The following is a 16,763-nucleotide window of genomic DNA, read 5'->3' as shown; positions in this document are numbered from 1 at the left end:
CTAGATACAAAGTGAAGGGATAAGGCAGAGAGTGCAGCAATGAAGACAACACTGTGTGAATAAATCTGCATGAAAAAGTATTTCGACGCTACATCTAGGTTTGCACTAGTTTCTCTATAACCATTGTGGACGTTAGACTAGTTTCTCTATAAACATTGTGGATACAGCAAACCCTTATATTCATCTATGATAATTTAGGCGAGAGGACACGTGAATTTGCTTAACCTTAAAGTTGATCTAAGGGGTGGCACAGTGGGTTACTAGTTAGCACTTCTGCTTTGTAGCATTGATGTTCCCCAGTTCAAATCCTGGTAAGGGCACCATCTGCACTGAGTTTGCAAGTTTGGGGTTTCCTCCCATACTCCAAAGACATGCTGGAAGGTAACTTGGCTTTGTGTGCATGTGAGATAGGGACCCTAGATTGAACTGCTCTTGAGGGCAGGGACTGATGTGAATGTGCAGTATGTAAAGCACTGCATAAATTGTCAGCACTATATAAATACCAATGATAGGCAAAATAAGCCCTAACTGGTTGACATAAAAAGGTGCCATTTTTTATTTATAAAACACTATTTTCATTTTTTTTCCATCCTTTTTTCTCAGAGTTGCTGATCTCCAGCCTTTAGGGCCTGTTCACACCATCCACTGCCATGAAAGCACTGGATTGCATAAACAAAGCCTCCCCACGTTCTGCATGCACTATTTTTGCGATTGCACCATACTGGAACACAGGGCATTGAGGTACCATGCATTCCGGTGTGGACAATCGCACTGTGGGTGGGAGGCGTGTCTGTGGTGTAATTGACATGAATGGAACCACCACGCCCCCTCCCATCCCAGAATGCAGGGAGGCTTTGTTTATGCGATCTGGTGCAATTATGGCACGGAACTGTGCCGTGAACGCATTGGATGGTGTGAACAGGCCCCTAGATCCTCTTTCTGTCTAAATGCATGCACTCCAGTGTTAGTTGTACCATATTTCTCTGAGCCAGTTTGAGCCTGCAGCATTTTGGGTGGGGCTTAGTAAGAAAAGTCTCCTTGCATACTTACAAGTGGGCAACTTTTGTATTATGGCCTATAAAGAACTCAGTACCCCTGGCACTCTGCACCCTGCCATCTCCCTGCCACCCAGCATCCCCACCACTAAACCCCCTGCACCCCTGTCTCTGAACGTTCCTGCCTCCCATGTCCCTTGTCACTGAACTCCAATACCCCAGACTCTGCCCTATCTGCCACCTGGCAACTCTGCCAGTGCATATTCCACCACTGCCATGTCCCTGCTCCCGTGTCACCCCTTTACAGGCACATGCAGAAATAGGAGACTAAATCTGGAGTTTCGGAGCAGTTTGCCCTCTTCCTCCTCCCTCTGGTGATATCACCTCCTCGACAGTGCAATCTGTATAGGCCAGTTAGTCCTCTGAGCTCTTTACATATTGGGCTCGGTAAACTATTGGTGGCACAAAGTGAAAACATGTGACAGGAAAATTATGTGCGAAATTGTCACACACAAAAATGGCAAAACATGATCTATTGTGTCACAGTGACCATAGTTTGTAAGGAGTGCTGCACCACCTACTGCTTGGTGCGCTAGTGTGATTCTATGTGCCAAAAATATATGCACTCTTTTCAGTTATTAGACACAGATTGGGACACTTCTGTGAATTGTCGAAGATTGGGATTTTCCTATTTGTGACACACATATCGCATTCCATAGAAACATGCATTGTGAAGCATTGTTTATTTGTTGCACTAGTTAAAATGTTGCAATCTACACTATTTTAATGCCATAGCACTGATAGCTTCTGTGTGTTCCTGGGGAAAGGGGGAATAAGTGTAGACTTCTGGGCTGAGATGAAGAGGGAAGCCAAACTCTGAGATGCTCACCATCTTAATTATTATGGAACCCTTCCAATGCAGCAATCATTTTCTAGATGTCCAATATCTCAATTTTTTCTTTTACTTTCAAAGTAAGTGTTTTTTTTTTAAATGCAACCCCACTATTGATCAGTCCACTCTCCTAAACAATGGAACCCTCTATATTAATATTTTGAACGTGCAATCCTTATATCAGGCTGAAATAAAGGGAGAAATTAAGGGATCTATTCACTAAGCTGCCATAGGCAGCCGAGCGAATAACCGACCCAAAGTGAAGTAAGCCGAACGCTGTTCGGCTATTCACTTACGGCTTGTACAGCTGATATCAGCCATATATCGGCTGAAATCAGCCGTACATCGGCTTGCTTTGTGTAGCTTCGGGTCGGTCGAACATGCTCAGAATGTTCGGCCGACCCCAAGTGCAGAAAGAGTTCGACTCAGTCGATCCAACATCTGGATCGGCTAAGCCGAACCTCCGGCAGGCTACTCGCTGCTGTTCGGCCTATTCTCATAGATGCCAAAATCAGTGAATGAATAGCTGAATCCCACCAACCGGCATTCGGCTCGGCTATTCTGCTCGGTACCTCTGTGGTACCGAGCAGAATAGAAAAATAGTTTAAAAAGGTAGAAAACAAAATGGAAGACAATTGGGCGGAGCTAGCAGTGACAGCTAGCTCCACCCAACTGTTTTCTATTGGCTGGGCGGTTCTACTGCCATCAGAATAAAATTCAAAAAACACCATAGGAATGCATAGCTAGATTCCTATTGGCTATTTCACTTTGCAATATCCAATAGCAAACTAGCTACTGCACCCACCCTCTGCTGCTATCAATCACTAGAAGGGGACCTGAAGGGAGAACTTCAGGTCCTCTCTGAAGATTGACAGCAGCAGTGGGCGGGTGCAATAGCTAGTTTGCTATTGGCTATTGCAAATTGAAATAGCCAATAGGAATGTAGCTATGCATTCCTATGCTGTTTTTTTTTATTTTTCTGACGGCAGCGAACGGCTCCGATGTCAGAAGAAAAAAAAAGACAACAGAGCAGGGAAAGGTTTACTCTGCTCGTTTGAGCAGAGTAAAACTTTCCTGGGGGAAAGTGTTTCTCTCCCGGGCGGCCGGAAGCCGCTATCTAATAGCGGGAGACTCCAGGAGCGTCCAGGAGAGTTGGGCTGTCTGGAGATCAGCGTCCCTGGTTACCTGGTATCCGGGGACGCTGATCTGTCTGTGCAAGTGGCTGGAGCCAGCCGTGAGATGACGTCTGGCTCTGCCCAGCAGTCAGTAGCAGGCAGTCGGCTGGCCAATGGCCGGCCGTTCGGCCAGCTTCGGCTTTCACCTCGGCTCAGTCGAGCCGAAGCATATGCCTTTGGCACGACTGAGCACCTATCGGCCAACTTCGGGAGCTGTACGGGCTATAGTGAATAGCCCGTACAGCAGCACTTCGATACTACTGAACCATAGGTGTCCTGGGGTCGAAGCTAGCCGAAGGATCAGCCGAAGCTACAGCTAGATCCTTCGGCAGCTTTGTGAATAGTCTCCTAAAACTGTTTTACTTACAGTATTCTCTTACAATAAATATAGGATAGAAGAATATATTTATGTGGGGGCAGAAATATTTGCTCTTTACATACACAGGCTCTACTTCCTACTGCACAATAGTTCTGTTTTACAGCTCCATTTCACTATGCAATTCTACTACACCCCAAGTGTGACTGATATGTTATCTCAACAGTTGTTGTAGAAAGGTCGAATAATTAGACTGTGCCATTCAGGGGCGTAACTAGAAATCACAGGGCCCCATAGCAAAATTTTGTATGGGGCTCCGTATATGCTAGTTATGCTGCTTGCAGTGTCCACCTGATATACCAAACAGCCCACCTGAGAGTGACCCTGCTGAGCCCACCATAGACTCGCTGTAGTGGGCTCTGCAGGGTCTCAGATGGACTGCACACCTCTTACCTGTCATCGCTGTCAGCTTCTGTGGTCGCCGGGCCCGGCCTCCTCTTCCGTCCCTGGGCCCCGCCTCCGCTTCTATCAACGGGCCCCACCTCCTCTTACATCACTGGCCCCACCTGCTCTTAGCTCGCTGGCCAGTGATGTAAGAGGGGGCGGGGTTGCTCTTTGCGAACTTCACTGCGAACGCTGGCCTCTTCTGCCGTAGCTGCTGGCTGTCACTGACACAGCTCCGCAGCGTCTGTGAGGGGAAACGCCGCTGCTGAGCTGTGTCAGTGACAGCCAGCATCCTTACATGCCATAGCGACCCAGGCGGCCCACACGGCATCAGAGGGATGCCCTGGCCAGGCCCCCCTTTGCCAGGCCTCTAAAGCGGCCGCTTGAGTCGCCATGGCGATTGTTACGCCACTGGTGCCATTGATAGCTCCCTTTGGGGACTCATCTACAAATCTCTATAATTAATACAATAAACAAAATGAGCAATATATTAAAAATGTGTAAAAGCACTTTAGGCAAACCCTGCATTACTAACTCAAAGTAAGCACCAACAATGGCCAATGCTTTCCCTTTAATGTTGAAAAAACATTTATTCCTAAAAGCACATTTGGGTCTTGTATGACCCATCGTTTCATGAGTATCTAATCTAAAATAGAGGAAATGTTATATCTTCATATCTAAACCTTGTGTCTGTGTACACTTTGTATGTTAGAATTACCACGTGAAGCCAACTGTCATCTTTTATCACACATTCAGTTTAATTACTCAAACTTTGAGAAGATGCGCAGTGGCTAAACATTAGTGCTCTTGTCTTGCTGTGACTTGGCTCTGGGTTTGATCCACTTCTCCCTGTGTTTGTGTCAGCCTTGCTCAATCTTTTTATCATGGAAAAACCCTTGAAATCATTTTCAGGTCTCAGGAAACTGAATATACCATACAGTTTATTGTAATGTCTGTAATCATAATCAGTAAGTTGTAGGTTTAAAAATAAAAGAATAAAGGATGTGGCGTGCATAGCGTATTTGATGGCCAGAGCTGATTATTTTGTTAACACTTCTGTCATAAACAACTAATGATAAACTGAACTTTCAATGGCAAATTAAGGGTTCACTGTTTTGCCAGCCACCTGCTCCTCACCCCAATAACAATGGCTTTAAAAAGCCATTTGTAAACAAACTATTCCTCCCTCAAAAAACCCCAAACAACCTCTGCCTCAGGAGGCGAGGGTGATATCATGCTTACAGCCAGAGCTTGGAGCTTGGAAGAATGCACTCTTGCGATTGACTGGAGAACATTATCGCAGGCTTTCAAGCTCCCAGCTGTGCCTGGAAGCACAGTAACATTACCCATTCCTCCCAAAAGTGTTAAAGGACATGACCTAGGTTTTTTTGAATTTCATTTTTTTTGAACGGGGGTGCCATTTGTGTTGGGGGAAAAGGGGAGTGGCAAAAAAGAATACCTGTCATTTACAATGGAAGATATGCTTTAATAATGGCAAGAAAAGAAATCCAGATGGTGAAAATAGAACACGTACCAGAACACGTGGCAAATCAATGCCAGCATTACGGTCCTCTCTATGCCCCCCCTCCAACTGGGGGAACACCAGGGCCCAGTCGCCAATGCAACGTATGCAACCCTGATAGTTGCACCAGTGCCGGTATCTGCACTAAGTAACAGGGTATTTTCACGGATACCAGTGCGAGTATAAATGCCCAGTATTGACACTGGTGCATCCTTACTTAAAGGAGAACTATGGGGTCAGTGTTTTTCCCCATAGTTATCCTTAGGGTAACGGGAGGACACAAACTAGCGTCCTCCCGTTACCCTAAGCTCAGTACACCGCGAGCTACAGCTCGCAGTATACTGAGACGCCGCACCTGGAGCGGATCCCGACTTAGATGACGGGATCTGCCCAGCTGCGTGAGTGACAGCTGGCTCTGCCTACCTAGAGGCAGAGCCAGCTGTACCCGCCCCCTCCCCCGTCCGTTCCGCCAGTCAGCGCTGGCAGATCGGAGCGGGGAGAGGGGAATCCAGCCCCTCCCCCTGTCACGGCAGAGAGCCGTGACAGGATCGAGAGGTGAGGGAACCCGGTATGTTTTCTCTCACCTCCCGATCTACTGAGCCGACCTGTGACAGTCTCATTGTCACAGGTCGGCTTAGAACTATGAGGTGAGTGGAAATCACTCATGTCATAGTTCTCCTTTAATAATATAATGTATTGCTGGGACTTGTAGTCCTGCATAGCTGGTGGTATTCAGCATTGCTGTATAATCATTATACAGCAATGCAGAATACCACCAGCCCTGACTCAAAATTTCCACTCGCCAAAATTTCTACCTCACCAGTGGGAGCATCTGCTCCTGCTGGGCTCTCTGTTCTTTCAGCCTCAGCTCTTCACTGAGCACCGGGTCGAAAACGGAGTCTGCAGACCTTACTAATCACACCAGATCACCAGGGGTTAAATGATCCATAGTACAGGACTACATACAGATCATTTAATCCATTCATGTTATTATGTATTGTCTGCTCTGTATGAGCATAATATTGAGCATAACATAATTGCTTAATAAATTGACTCATCCCTGCTCCCCTGCTCCTGACTGGCCGCTGCAGGGTTTTTTTTTCTTACTTACCCCGCCGACCACCTAAATTAGGACCCGGAGACTGCCAGATGACCCCGCTCGGAGCGCCGCCCACCGGAGCAGCAGTGACGCGACGCTCGGCGAGGTAAGTAAGAAGAAAAAAAAAACGTAGCGCAAGCTTCGGCGCTAGGCTTCGGGGCATTTTGACAAGTACAAGTACTTGTCAAAATGCCCTGTATCGGGCCCGATTCCGATGCTAGCATCGGTATCCGGACATCCCTAGTCCCAGCAATACATTCTAATATAATTTATAATACCTCCAACTTCAAACACCCCCCCACCCCCCTTCCCGATCCAGTCTTCACTTACACCAGCCTTACCTGATTCCTGAAGCAACTACTTAATCTCGGCGGCCAGGAGGCGGGACTAAGTGGAGAGTGTCCTCTCCGAACAGCAGATTGTGCTGCCTGGCGGTGCCTGCAATGTCGGGAGCGGCATCGCCATGCAGACAAGTGACAGACACAGCCTCCTCATCCCGGCACAGCCGCCCATACATTCTACTGCTGCCGGTGGCAGAGCGGAGGGGGATGGAGCGGTACTGTGTGGGGAGGTTTGGGGTGTGCATGAGGGAGCTGTGGGCCCTCTTCTTCCCCTCCGGGCCCCCCAACGCCAGAGCCCAGTCACAATTGCGACCCTGGTAGCTCTACCAGTGCTTCAGCACGCAGGTATCCGCCTTATCAATCTGTCTTTATTGATGTCAGATAATCATAGCATCACAATGAAATGCAAAGTTACAGAACCACACAGGTTCCCTTTATCAGACAAACAATATGATAACATGTGCAAGAACACAACAGACATATATACACTAGTGAATAATCAATAAACCAAACAGAAAATTCCCTCTCAACCCCCCTGACATCAATATGACATCATATTCCCGCCACGGAATTAAGAACAACACACACCTATGACTGTATTGAGACATCATGCTGCCCTAGGAACACCTGAGTTATCATGCACCTTGACGAGTAAAGACTTCTTCTACTATGCACTATTGGAGGCAGATTGCAATTTCATTTAGATGCAGAACTACTTTTCAAGTGTCCTAACCACCAAACAAGATAAAGGAAAAATGGCTTCATGTTTAATGAATTATAAAGAGAGACTCCTTTACTTATATCCCTTGCCTGATTAGAGGGCCTCTCCTGCCTTATCCAGCTAGATCAAGCAGAAGCGGCCCTCTAATCAGGCAGTGTAGAGGGCAGCCCGAGAAGCCGAGGACCCAGCGGCCGCCGATCACAGATGCCGTATCGGATGCCGGCGACAGTGGGGGTCACGGGGGCCGTACGCGACGGCATCGGAGAGGCCCGGGGGGCAATTGCCACCCTGCGCCCCGGCCCAGTCCGCCCCTGCCCTGTACTCCCTTTATTCTAACATTATCTTAGTGAACTGAGCCACAAATGTCCAGAGGGGGACACAAAAGGTAAACAACAACAAAAAAAGAAATCTGTATGACAATTTGTAATAATGGGGCCTGGTGTTGCCTTCTCTCACCTGGTGCCCTAGGTACTGGCCCATGAGTACCATATAAAAAAACAGAGCATTGGTTACTCGCAGAGTTAGATTCCAACTGTTAGAATGGAAAAAGTGACAGGCGTCTGTCAGGAACAGATTCTATTTTGAAATTGTTAAACAAATGTTACAAATGGAAGATAAGGTCTATTGTGAGCCATAATAATCATATAATTTCACTTCTATACTGGCCTTCCCCTCATTTTTAATATTTGCTTTTCATTTTCATTCCTCCCTGGGTTTTTTTGTCCTTCTCCTTTTCAATTTATTTCTGTAAATATCAAATCAATGACTCATTGCTGTTATCAGTTGTAAATATCATGTCACTGACTCAGTGCTGTTAAGTTGTAAACAAACTGGTCGGACATTTTTTCTTAAACTGAACCTTTGCATTTCATGTAAACATAGAGGTACCTTTTTAATCTGCTCCATCAACTGTTTCAAAAGCATTCTTTCTTTTTCCAAAATGTGCAGTCTATGTAGGATAAACAGAGCGGTTATTAATATACAGATTTTGACTCTATGTCAAAGCCAACAAAAAAGCCCTCATAACCATCTTCAATTACTTTCCCTGACCAATGATGTATTTAGAGACATGTCACATGACTGTCACAGAAAGGACAGCTTGCTCAGGCTGGAATTATTATTATACAGGATTTATATAGCGACAACAGTTTGCGCAGCGCTTTAAAATATAAGGAAGACATTACAATCACAATACAATTCAAGACAAGATGGAAAGGAAGGCCCTGCCCGTGAGGGCTTACAATCTAAAAGAATTAGCATCCTGGTGCCACTTCTTCAATGCTGTACAAGAGGAAAGATGACAGTGCCAAATTAGGGAAATTACTGGGTTTCTGGGGATAGACTAAAGTAGAAATGTTGTTTATTGATTATGTACCAGTGAGTTGTTTATAAGCTCAATGATTCATATTTGGCAGGGGTGATCTATATAAACATTGAAAAGTGGTCCTTTAATGTGAATATACATTACACTTTCCTTGCATTGAGGTTAAAGCGGACCGTGCAGTATATAGTAAGGTTCACTTATTATATGAGGGCCCCTCCCTCATAATAAATAGCGCAATGACAGTTAAAAAAAAAAAAAAAAAAACAACTATAGGGAAACAAGTTATTAAACTGACACTAAACTCAGGAGTTAAACCTTAAAAATCCATGCAAGCACCTTATCTATTAAAGTGATATTAAAGTCAAAGGGATTTTAATCTGGTTCAAATGCTGATGAAATCACTTACAATGGATACTGCTACTTGATGTTTAAAAGTTTTAGTTTCCTGCAGAATCAGCTGCTCCCCTGACCACTGGTCCTTATTTCCTGTTTTAGAGTGCCTCCATTCTCAAGCAGAGTGCTATGCAGTCACCCTTGTGTGTGCCAATAAGCTGTGTGTGTCTCCACAAACACACAGACACAGTAAACCAAGCTACCCCCTCCTCCCTGGCTCCCTCTCCTCCCTTCTCCAAGCTAGTAGATGGACAGTTGCTGGAGTCTGCTCTGTCCATTGTGATCTTGGACAGGAGGTTCAGGGAAGCTGAGCTGAGAGACTTGGAAACACAATGATTGTAAGTGTTTGGCCAAAAAATGTAAAGCAATACTTTGCTGGGCAATGTATATTTGTTTGATCTGGATTCATTATTGAAAAAAAGTTTGAGAGTTTAAAAGAGAACTATGGGGTACGGGTTTTTCCCCATAGTTCTCTTAAGGGTCAAGGGAGGACATATACTAGCGTCCTCCCATGACCCAAAGATTAATATATCGCAAACTGTACCCGCAAACTGTACCCGCCCCCTCCCCCGTCCGTTCATCCACTCAGCGCTGGAGGATCGGAGCGGGGAGGAGGGGAATCCCTGCAGGGAGCTGTGACCAACAGTCACGGCTTTCTGCAGGGAGATGATCGAGAAGTGAGCGAGCGACGGTATGTGTTCGCTCACTTCCCGATCTATTGCGCCGACGTGTGACAGTTTCATTGTCACACGTTGGATCGAACTATGAGGATGAGTGATTTTCACTCACCTCATAGTTCTCCTTTAATACTACTTTAACAAAAATGTAGCTTATCTGTATATCACTCAGCTAATGATCCTCAAATCATATCTAAATTGGTGCAGACACTGTCCTTCCTTCTGGAGGGTGGCTACTTTTGTTCCCCATGATCCCTGTGTGTGTTGTAAAGTAACCAACGCTCCAAGCTTACTCCGGTGATAGCCTACAATCTCAACACAAATGACTAAACTACATGTGAGATTGTGAGTGAGCTTTCATGACATCATTCTTCCAGAGAGATCCCAGGAAATACTTAGTATCCCAAATCTAGTAAGAAGATTTTTCTGCACTGTGCTGGGGATTATGAGGTCCGCAATCGAGAATATTTTTTCATACGAATGTCACATTCTACATGCTTGTTCTTTCATATTTATTGTATTTAAAAACAATTTTAAAATTAATCACTAAATGAAGTCAATCCCTATTCAATCTTCCTGGTTAACGGTTGAGATATCAGCCACATTGATCATACGTGTTTTCAATAGACCAGTGGACTCAAAGACTTGCATTGTGAAAAAGAGCAGTAATGCACAGCCACCTGTAGAACTGCAAAGCAAGAAGCAGAGCCCACATATCTATTAACCAAATATGGCTGCACTCATGTACATACGCAATTACAAATTAGACAGAGAAAAAAGTTTTAGTTTTTTTTTTAAACATGCATTAATATAAACCTTTACTCTCAGATGATCTCTTTTACATGTTTATATAGATGTAAACATTTTTTGAAAGGTTATAGATTTACTTTAAACTTCAAAAACACATTAACCTTACATTACTGGAAGCCCCAAGTACCAATATCTGATATTCTTTTGTTTCTCTTCTACAGAGCTGTCGGTAAGACATGTCTGCTGATCAGTTACACAACTAACGCCTTCCCTGGGGAATATATCCCAACTGTGTAAGTAAAAAGCCTAGTCTATTCCTATATAGTGTCCCTATTTTGAACCCCAATTATTTTATTTCTCTGTCCTTAAATGTTGTGTTAGATCCCTGCCTTTTTTTAGAGTATAAAGGAAAACTTTGATCCTGTATTTGGATAATGGTTTACATACAGTATAATTACTCTATAATGACTGAATCTGGTTCGCAAGGGCATTTTTTCTTACATGTTTATATTTTTTGCACCCATGCAAAGTGGATATGTCCATTTTCGGTAGATGCTGGAGCATTTAATTGGATAACAGAGTCTTATCTCTTATCTCTTATCTCTCAGGACTGCAGAGTGAGAACTCTGTGTTGGTTTCCTGGGTATGCACATCTGAAGCAGCCTTCATGAGGGTGGTCTCACACTTCATCTTGGGGTTTTTATTTCTTTTATACTGTTGTAAATGCAACAGGATTATGATGAGAACACCCCAAAGTAAAAGGAAACACCCACAACCCCATGGTGGGCAGTAACAGAGTCAATGATGATGGCAGGAAGATCTAATTGCAGAAGTAATAAAGAGATATTATCAACCATCAGGTGACCCAGCCTACTAGACTCTACACCTACCTATAACAGTAAAACAACTTTTAAGTGGCCTGACCCAACTATATTTGTTTCCCATAGTAGATTTTGTTGAGGCTGCCTGTTGTAGATGAAGATGAGCAAACCATAAATATTGATTCACATTCTGATGCAATGAGTTTGCCAAATTCTCTGCCAGCCCTTTTGTTTCCTGTTCAGTTCTATCAATTTTTCATATTCTTATTACATTTTCTTGTGTACATTTTCAGGGAGACAATACGAAAAATCTAATATTTCCCCCCTTTTTTTAGTTAATGCTTATTTATGCCATCTGAAATGTACAAAATTGTTTAAACTAGAGATGCACTGAAATAGAATTTTTAGACTGAAACCAAAAATAAAAAATTTGTCAAACAGAAACCGAAAACGTTTTTTTTCCAAAATTTGTAATTTTAAAAAATTGTTTATTATTATTTAATTTTTATTACTTTTTTTTACTTAACTGTCAGGGGCTTTGGGGAAATATTAGGGGTCTAAACAAATCCCTGATATTTCCCTTTTAAAATAGAAAAAGAGATTGAGGACACAGAGCCCTCAATCTCAGTTTCTGCAGCCCCTGTTATGAATGAACTGGAAGCCTCCATACTGAGTGCTCATGTCCATTCATAAACTATGGGAATAGTATGAGTTACTATGTCCAGAATTATGAATGAACAGGAAGTGATGTAGAGCATTTCCTGTTCATTCATAACTGGGGACACCGTAAGCATACTATGTCCTATGTCCTCTGATCGCTGAGTGCTTGTAAGCTGCTCTCCATCCTGACTAGTCTGCTCTCCATCCTGACTTGCTGTCACCAGAGCCTGTGTGGGGCGGTGTGGGAGGAGAGCTCAGCCTCCTGACACCTGACACTCACTCCTCCCCTCTCTCCATCCTGATTCTTGCCTGTCACAGGAGGCCAAGCTGGGCAGTGCGGGATCTGTAATTACAGGAGGAACAATTAAAGTAGCCTAGGAGGCACATCTTAGATTAGAGATGCACCAATACCGATACTAGTATTGGTATCGGTGCTGATACCGAGTATTTGGGTGAATACTTTACTCGCCCAAATGCTCCCAATACCTGTCCTGATACCAGAACTTCCGGTATCAGGAAACCTGGCGGAGAGTCATTACATGCCGCCCTGCTTCCTGATTGGCCAGGAAGCCGGCTCCATGCTCTTTCATCACCAGGGAGCATGGAGTTGGCTTCCTGGCCAATCAGGAAGCCAGGGGGTGGGTAATAACTCCCCCCCTCCTTCCTGATTGGCCAGGAAGTCGGCTCCATGCTCCCTCATCACTTGGTGACGAGGAAGCATGGAGACAGCTTCCCGGCCAATCAGGAAGGCGGATGGCGTGTAATGACTCGCCGCCCAGCTTTCTGATTGGTTGGGAAGCTGGCAAACCAGGCAGCCGCGGCGAGCCATTACGTGTCCCCTGGCTTCCTGATTGGCCAGAACGCCGGCTCCATGCTTCCTTGTCACTTGGTAAGGAGGGAACATGGAGCTGGCTTCCCGGCTTATCAGGAAACCAGACGGAGTGTATTGACTCGCTGCACAGCTTCCTGATTGGTCAGGAAACTGACCAATCAGGAAGCCAGATTGCGAGTCATTATCCGCCCCCCAGCTTCCTGATTGGCTAGAAAGCAGGCTCCATGGTTCCTCATCAACTGGTTTCCCGGCTAATCAGGAAACCGTGGGGCGAGTCATCACATGCCGCCCGGCTTCCCGGCTAATCAGCAAGCCGGGCGGTGAGCCATTACACGCCGCCCGGCTTCCTTAATGGGACTTCCGGTATTGGTATTCGGTATCGGTGAGTACCGAGAAAATATTATCGGTACTCGTTTTTGATACTGAAAAAACAGTATCGGTGTATCCCTATAATTGATGTTTGGTCTGGAAAACGCTGCTGAGGGTATGGGCTGTATTTAGACAACATGCCCCACACCCCATTTCCTGTGAAGTCGCTGCTGAGGGTATGGACTGTATTTAGACAACATGCCCCGCAACCCATTTCCTGTGCAGTTTAAGGAAAACAAAATAAAGAAAATGTCATTACAGTTTGTAAATTTTGAGATTTGCTGCTGCCCACTTACCATGTTTACCCCATAAGTACCATTATGTTGAAGACAGTCCTGCTTTAGCCGAGACAACTTTTTGTTTCATGAAAAATAATTGGCTTCTCACACATGGATGTTTTAGAGACCGAGAAAAGACCTTAAAGACAGGCCTACCATGCATCATCACACTGTTTCTTTGGAGAAATGTAATCGATAACCTAACCTTTATTTTAATTCCAATTCAAACTGTATAAATGTATCTATTTTTAACAAACTCTTTGACAGATTTGATAACTATTCGGCTAATGTGATGGTGGACAGTAAACCTGTGAACCTCGGATTATGGGATACAGCTGGACAGGAGGACTATGACCGTCTGAGACCACTTTCCTACCCACAGACTGTAAGTTATCAGGGCTGTGATCTATGGTATGTTTTGGGTCTCCAGGTTTGCACTTTACTTTCTGTTCTGAAGACAACATTTTACCAGGCAGGAAGTGAGGGAACATCAGCAACAAGAACACAGGCAACAATAGCCTTCCCCTACGTAACTAAAAAAAAAACACATTTTGACTTCTGTCTGTGTTTCTGTTGGAGAGTGTCCCTCTTTTCCTGTATGATGTTCCCAGGACAGGGAGTCTCTCCAACGGAGCCCTGGACAGCAGTAAAACCTCAGCAATAAGACCCCATTCACACTCAAAAATCACTCAAATATTGCTCAAAATTCGCTTATTGTAGGTCAATGTAGCTCATCCAATGCATTTCAATGGAGCTGTTCACATCTCACAGCTCAATGTCACCTGTAGCTTGTAGCTCAAGTTTGTCGCTCAAACATGACCTACTTTTCCAGCGGATTTTGTGCAATTTGGCTCCAATTGGCTTTGATAGACTGCCAAAAGAAGCACTACGCAATGCGACAAAATGTGAACTGTAGCTCAATGTAGCTCAGCTCAAATCAGCTCTGAAAAAGCATTTTTTTTAATGAATCTCAGTGCTAATGGGGGTCTAAAACAGTTCTAACCCGCCCCTACTTTTTACGAAACTCCCCAACAAAGAATGCCTTTATATGCACTTTAATAACCCACCTTACATTAGAAACTGCTTCATCTGTAAAGCCAGGGATGTTTATATATATATCCATAGCCTATTAAAAATGTTATATTTGTAAAAAAGGTGATAGATATATAGATATCTTAACATCTCAACCTCAAGAAACGTTAGGACAGTGTTTGTTTACAACATAGTTTATTTTTTCTTCTCTTTTTATTCCTCTGAGGAGTACAGATTTTTTTTTGTAATAGTTTTATAGTATGGCAGGCAGGGCAAAACAACACATTCACCTAAGTGCATTAGTACTCACTTTTCTTTAGCTTACCTTCCACTACATTCTACCATCTTAAGGTGCCCATACACCTTACGACCATCGCAAGACTTTTGTCTTGCGATGGTCGTATGCTTCTTGAAAGCCTGTACGATCTGCCCACCTTGGATTCCCCCCCTCTCCGCTCTGATCCTCCTGCGCCGCTGATTGGAGGAACGGATGGAGTAGGGGGCGGGCCAGCTGGCTCTGCCTCTAGATAGGTAGGGCCTGCTGTCACTCATGCAACTCGGTGGATCTCGACAGCATTGTCGGGATCCGTCCCAGCTGTGGCAATTTCGGTATATAGTGAGCAATAGCTCGCTATATACTGAGCTCTGGGTCATGGGAGGACATTAGACTATGTCCTCCCGTGACCCTGAAGAGAACTATGGGATAAAAGGTTACCCTATAGTTCTCTTTTAATGCAAAACAGCTACCATCAAGATACCAATAACAATACATTCTAGTTTTAAATAGTCTCTTTAAACATTCCTCCTAAATAATAAGGCAGAACAGTTATTTAAGGAATAATATTTATATTTTTAGGTTAAATTAATTCCAGCAGTTCAAATATAGCACAATGCATGTTCTGATGCATTTTTAATGAGTAAAAGTGTATTTTTATCATCTGAAAATACAACAATGCTGGGATTGTACTTTTATCTGGATATTAAATATAACCACATAATACTAAGAGGGTTTCCTCTTACTGTTGTATCTTTCATCTCGGAAATATCCGTAATGTTTTATTTTAATCATGTGTACAGTTACATTTAATTGAGCTTTTCAGTCCTCTTGTTTAGAAATAAAATGCTTATTTTTAATTAGATCGTGCAGGTAGTCATTAATAATTTGGGTTGTCGCTTTCTGCAGTCAGTAATTGTCTCTTTTTCTCTCTGATAATTCTCCCCACTGCTTATATGCCTGCTGTGCCTGGTTTAAACCCAGTGCATTGATTTGCAGAATGAGACTGTAATGTGTAGACAAGCAATTTATTGCTCTTTATAATGGGTAGCCAGCTTGTTGTTAAGAAAGTCTCTTACACATAACTGTTGTCACGGTTATGTGTGCTTGGCTACAATGCTTAATGAGTAAAACAAGATTCTGTTTGGTGATGAAAATAATAAAATGAGGTGCAGATGATAAAGATAGTTTAGAATATGCTCCAGTGAGCCCTGGTTTTGTTATGTACTGTATGCTAAAGTAAGCACTATTTTAAAAGGGTTCACATATTAGATTTGTTCAAGAAACGTTTGGACAATTTCTTGAGGGACCGTAATATCCAGGGATACCAGTATCCCTAAGAATGAGATGATGCGTGGACCTATATGGGTTGGACTTGATGGACGTGTGTCTTTATTCAACCCCAAATACTATGTAACTATGTAACTATATATTTTATTCTGTATGCATAGACTAAAGAACCTTCCATTGTCCATAATCAGTAATTCTACAAATTGTTCCAAAATAGTATAAAAGCCATTAACATGCTGTTCCATGTTTAGTAATTAAGAATGGAAAGTATACTGTGGGGGGGTTAGTAAAACTGGAGCAGACAGAATCTGGAGCAGATGTGCATGGCAACCAATCAGCTTCTATTTTCAGCTTGTTTAGTTAAGTTTTGAAAATGAAAACTAAAAGCTGATTGGTTGTCATGCTTAGTTGTTCCCAGGCCCGGATTTCCCACAAGGCCACCGAGGCCCTGCAGAGGGGCGGCAGAGGGGCGGCAGCGGTGACCTTGTGGGAAGTTGCGGGCGCCGGTGTAAGGTGTCCGGCGGCCGCACACTACGGTCCGCCGCCATCCAATCACGA

The 16,763-nt window shown here is 44.0% G+C and overlaps 1 protein-coding gene across 1 annotated transcript in view; it reads left to right on the top strand.

Annotated features, from left to right (window-relative positions):
- Window positions 1–16,763, top strand: part of RAC2 (ras-related C3 botulinum toxin substrate 2 (rho family, small GTP binding protein Rac2)) — a 66,542-nt gene that overhangs the window by 22,314 nt on the left and 27,465 nt on the right. Inside the window, exons 2-3 of the mRNA XM_018552295.1 lie at window positions 10,871–10,942; window positions 13,877–13,994. Of these exons, the coding sequence (XP_018407797.1) occupies window positions 10,871–10,942; window positions 13,877–13,994 (190 nt within the window). The remainder of the gene's footprint in view (window positions 1–10,870; window positions 10,943–13,876; window positions 13,995–16,763) is intronic.

This window comes from Nanorana parkeri, unplaced genomic scaffold (assembly GCF_000935625.1).
Source record: "Nanorana parkeri isolate BGI_ZX_2015 unplaced genomic scaffold, ASM93562v1 scaffold83, whole genome shotgun sequence".
Classification (NCBI taxonomy): Eukaryota; Metazoa; Chordata; class Amphibia; order Anura; family Dicroglossidae; genus Nanorana; species Nanorana parkeri.
This window is presented reverse-complemented; position numbering and strand designations above follow the sequence as displayed.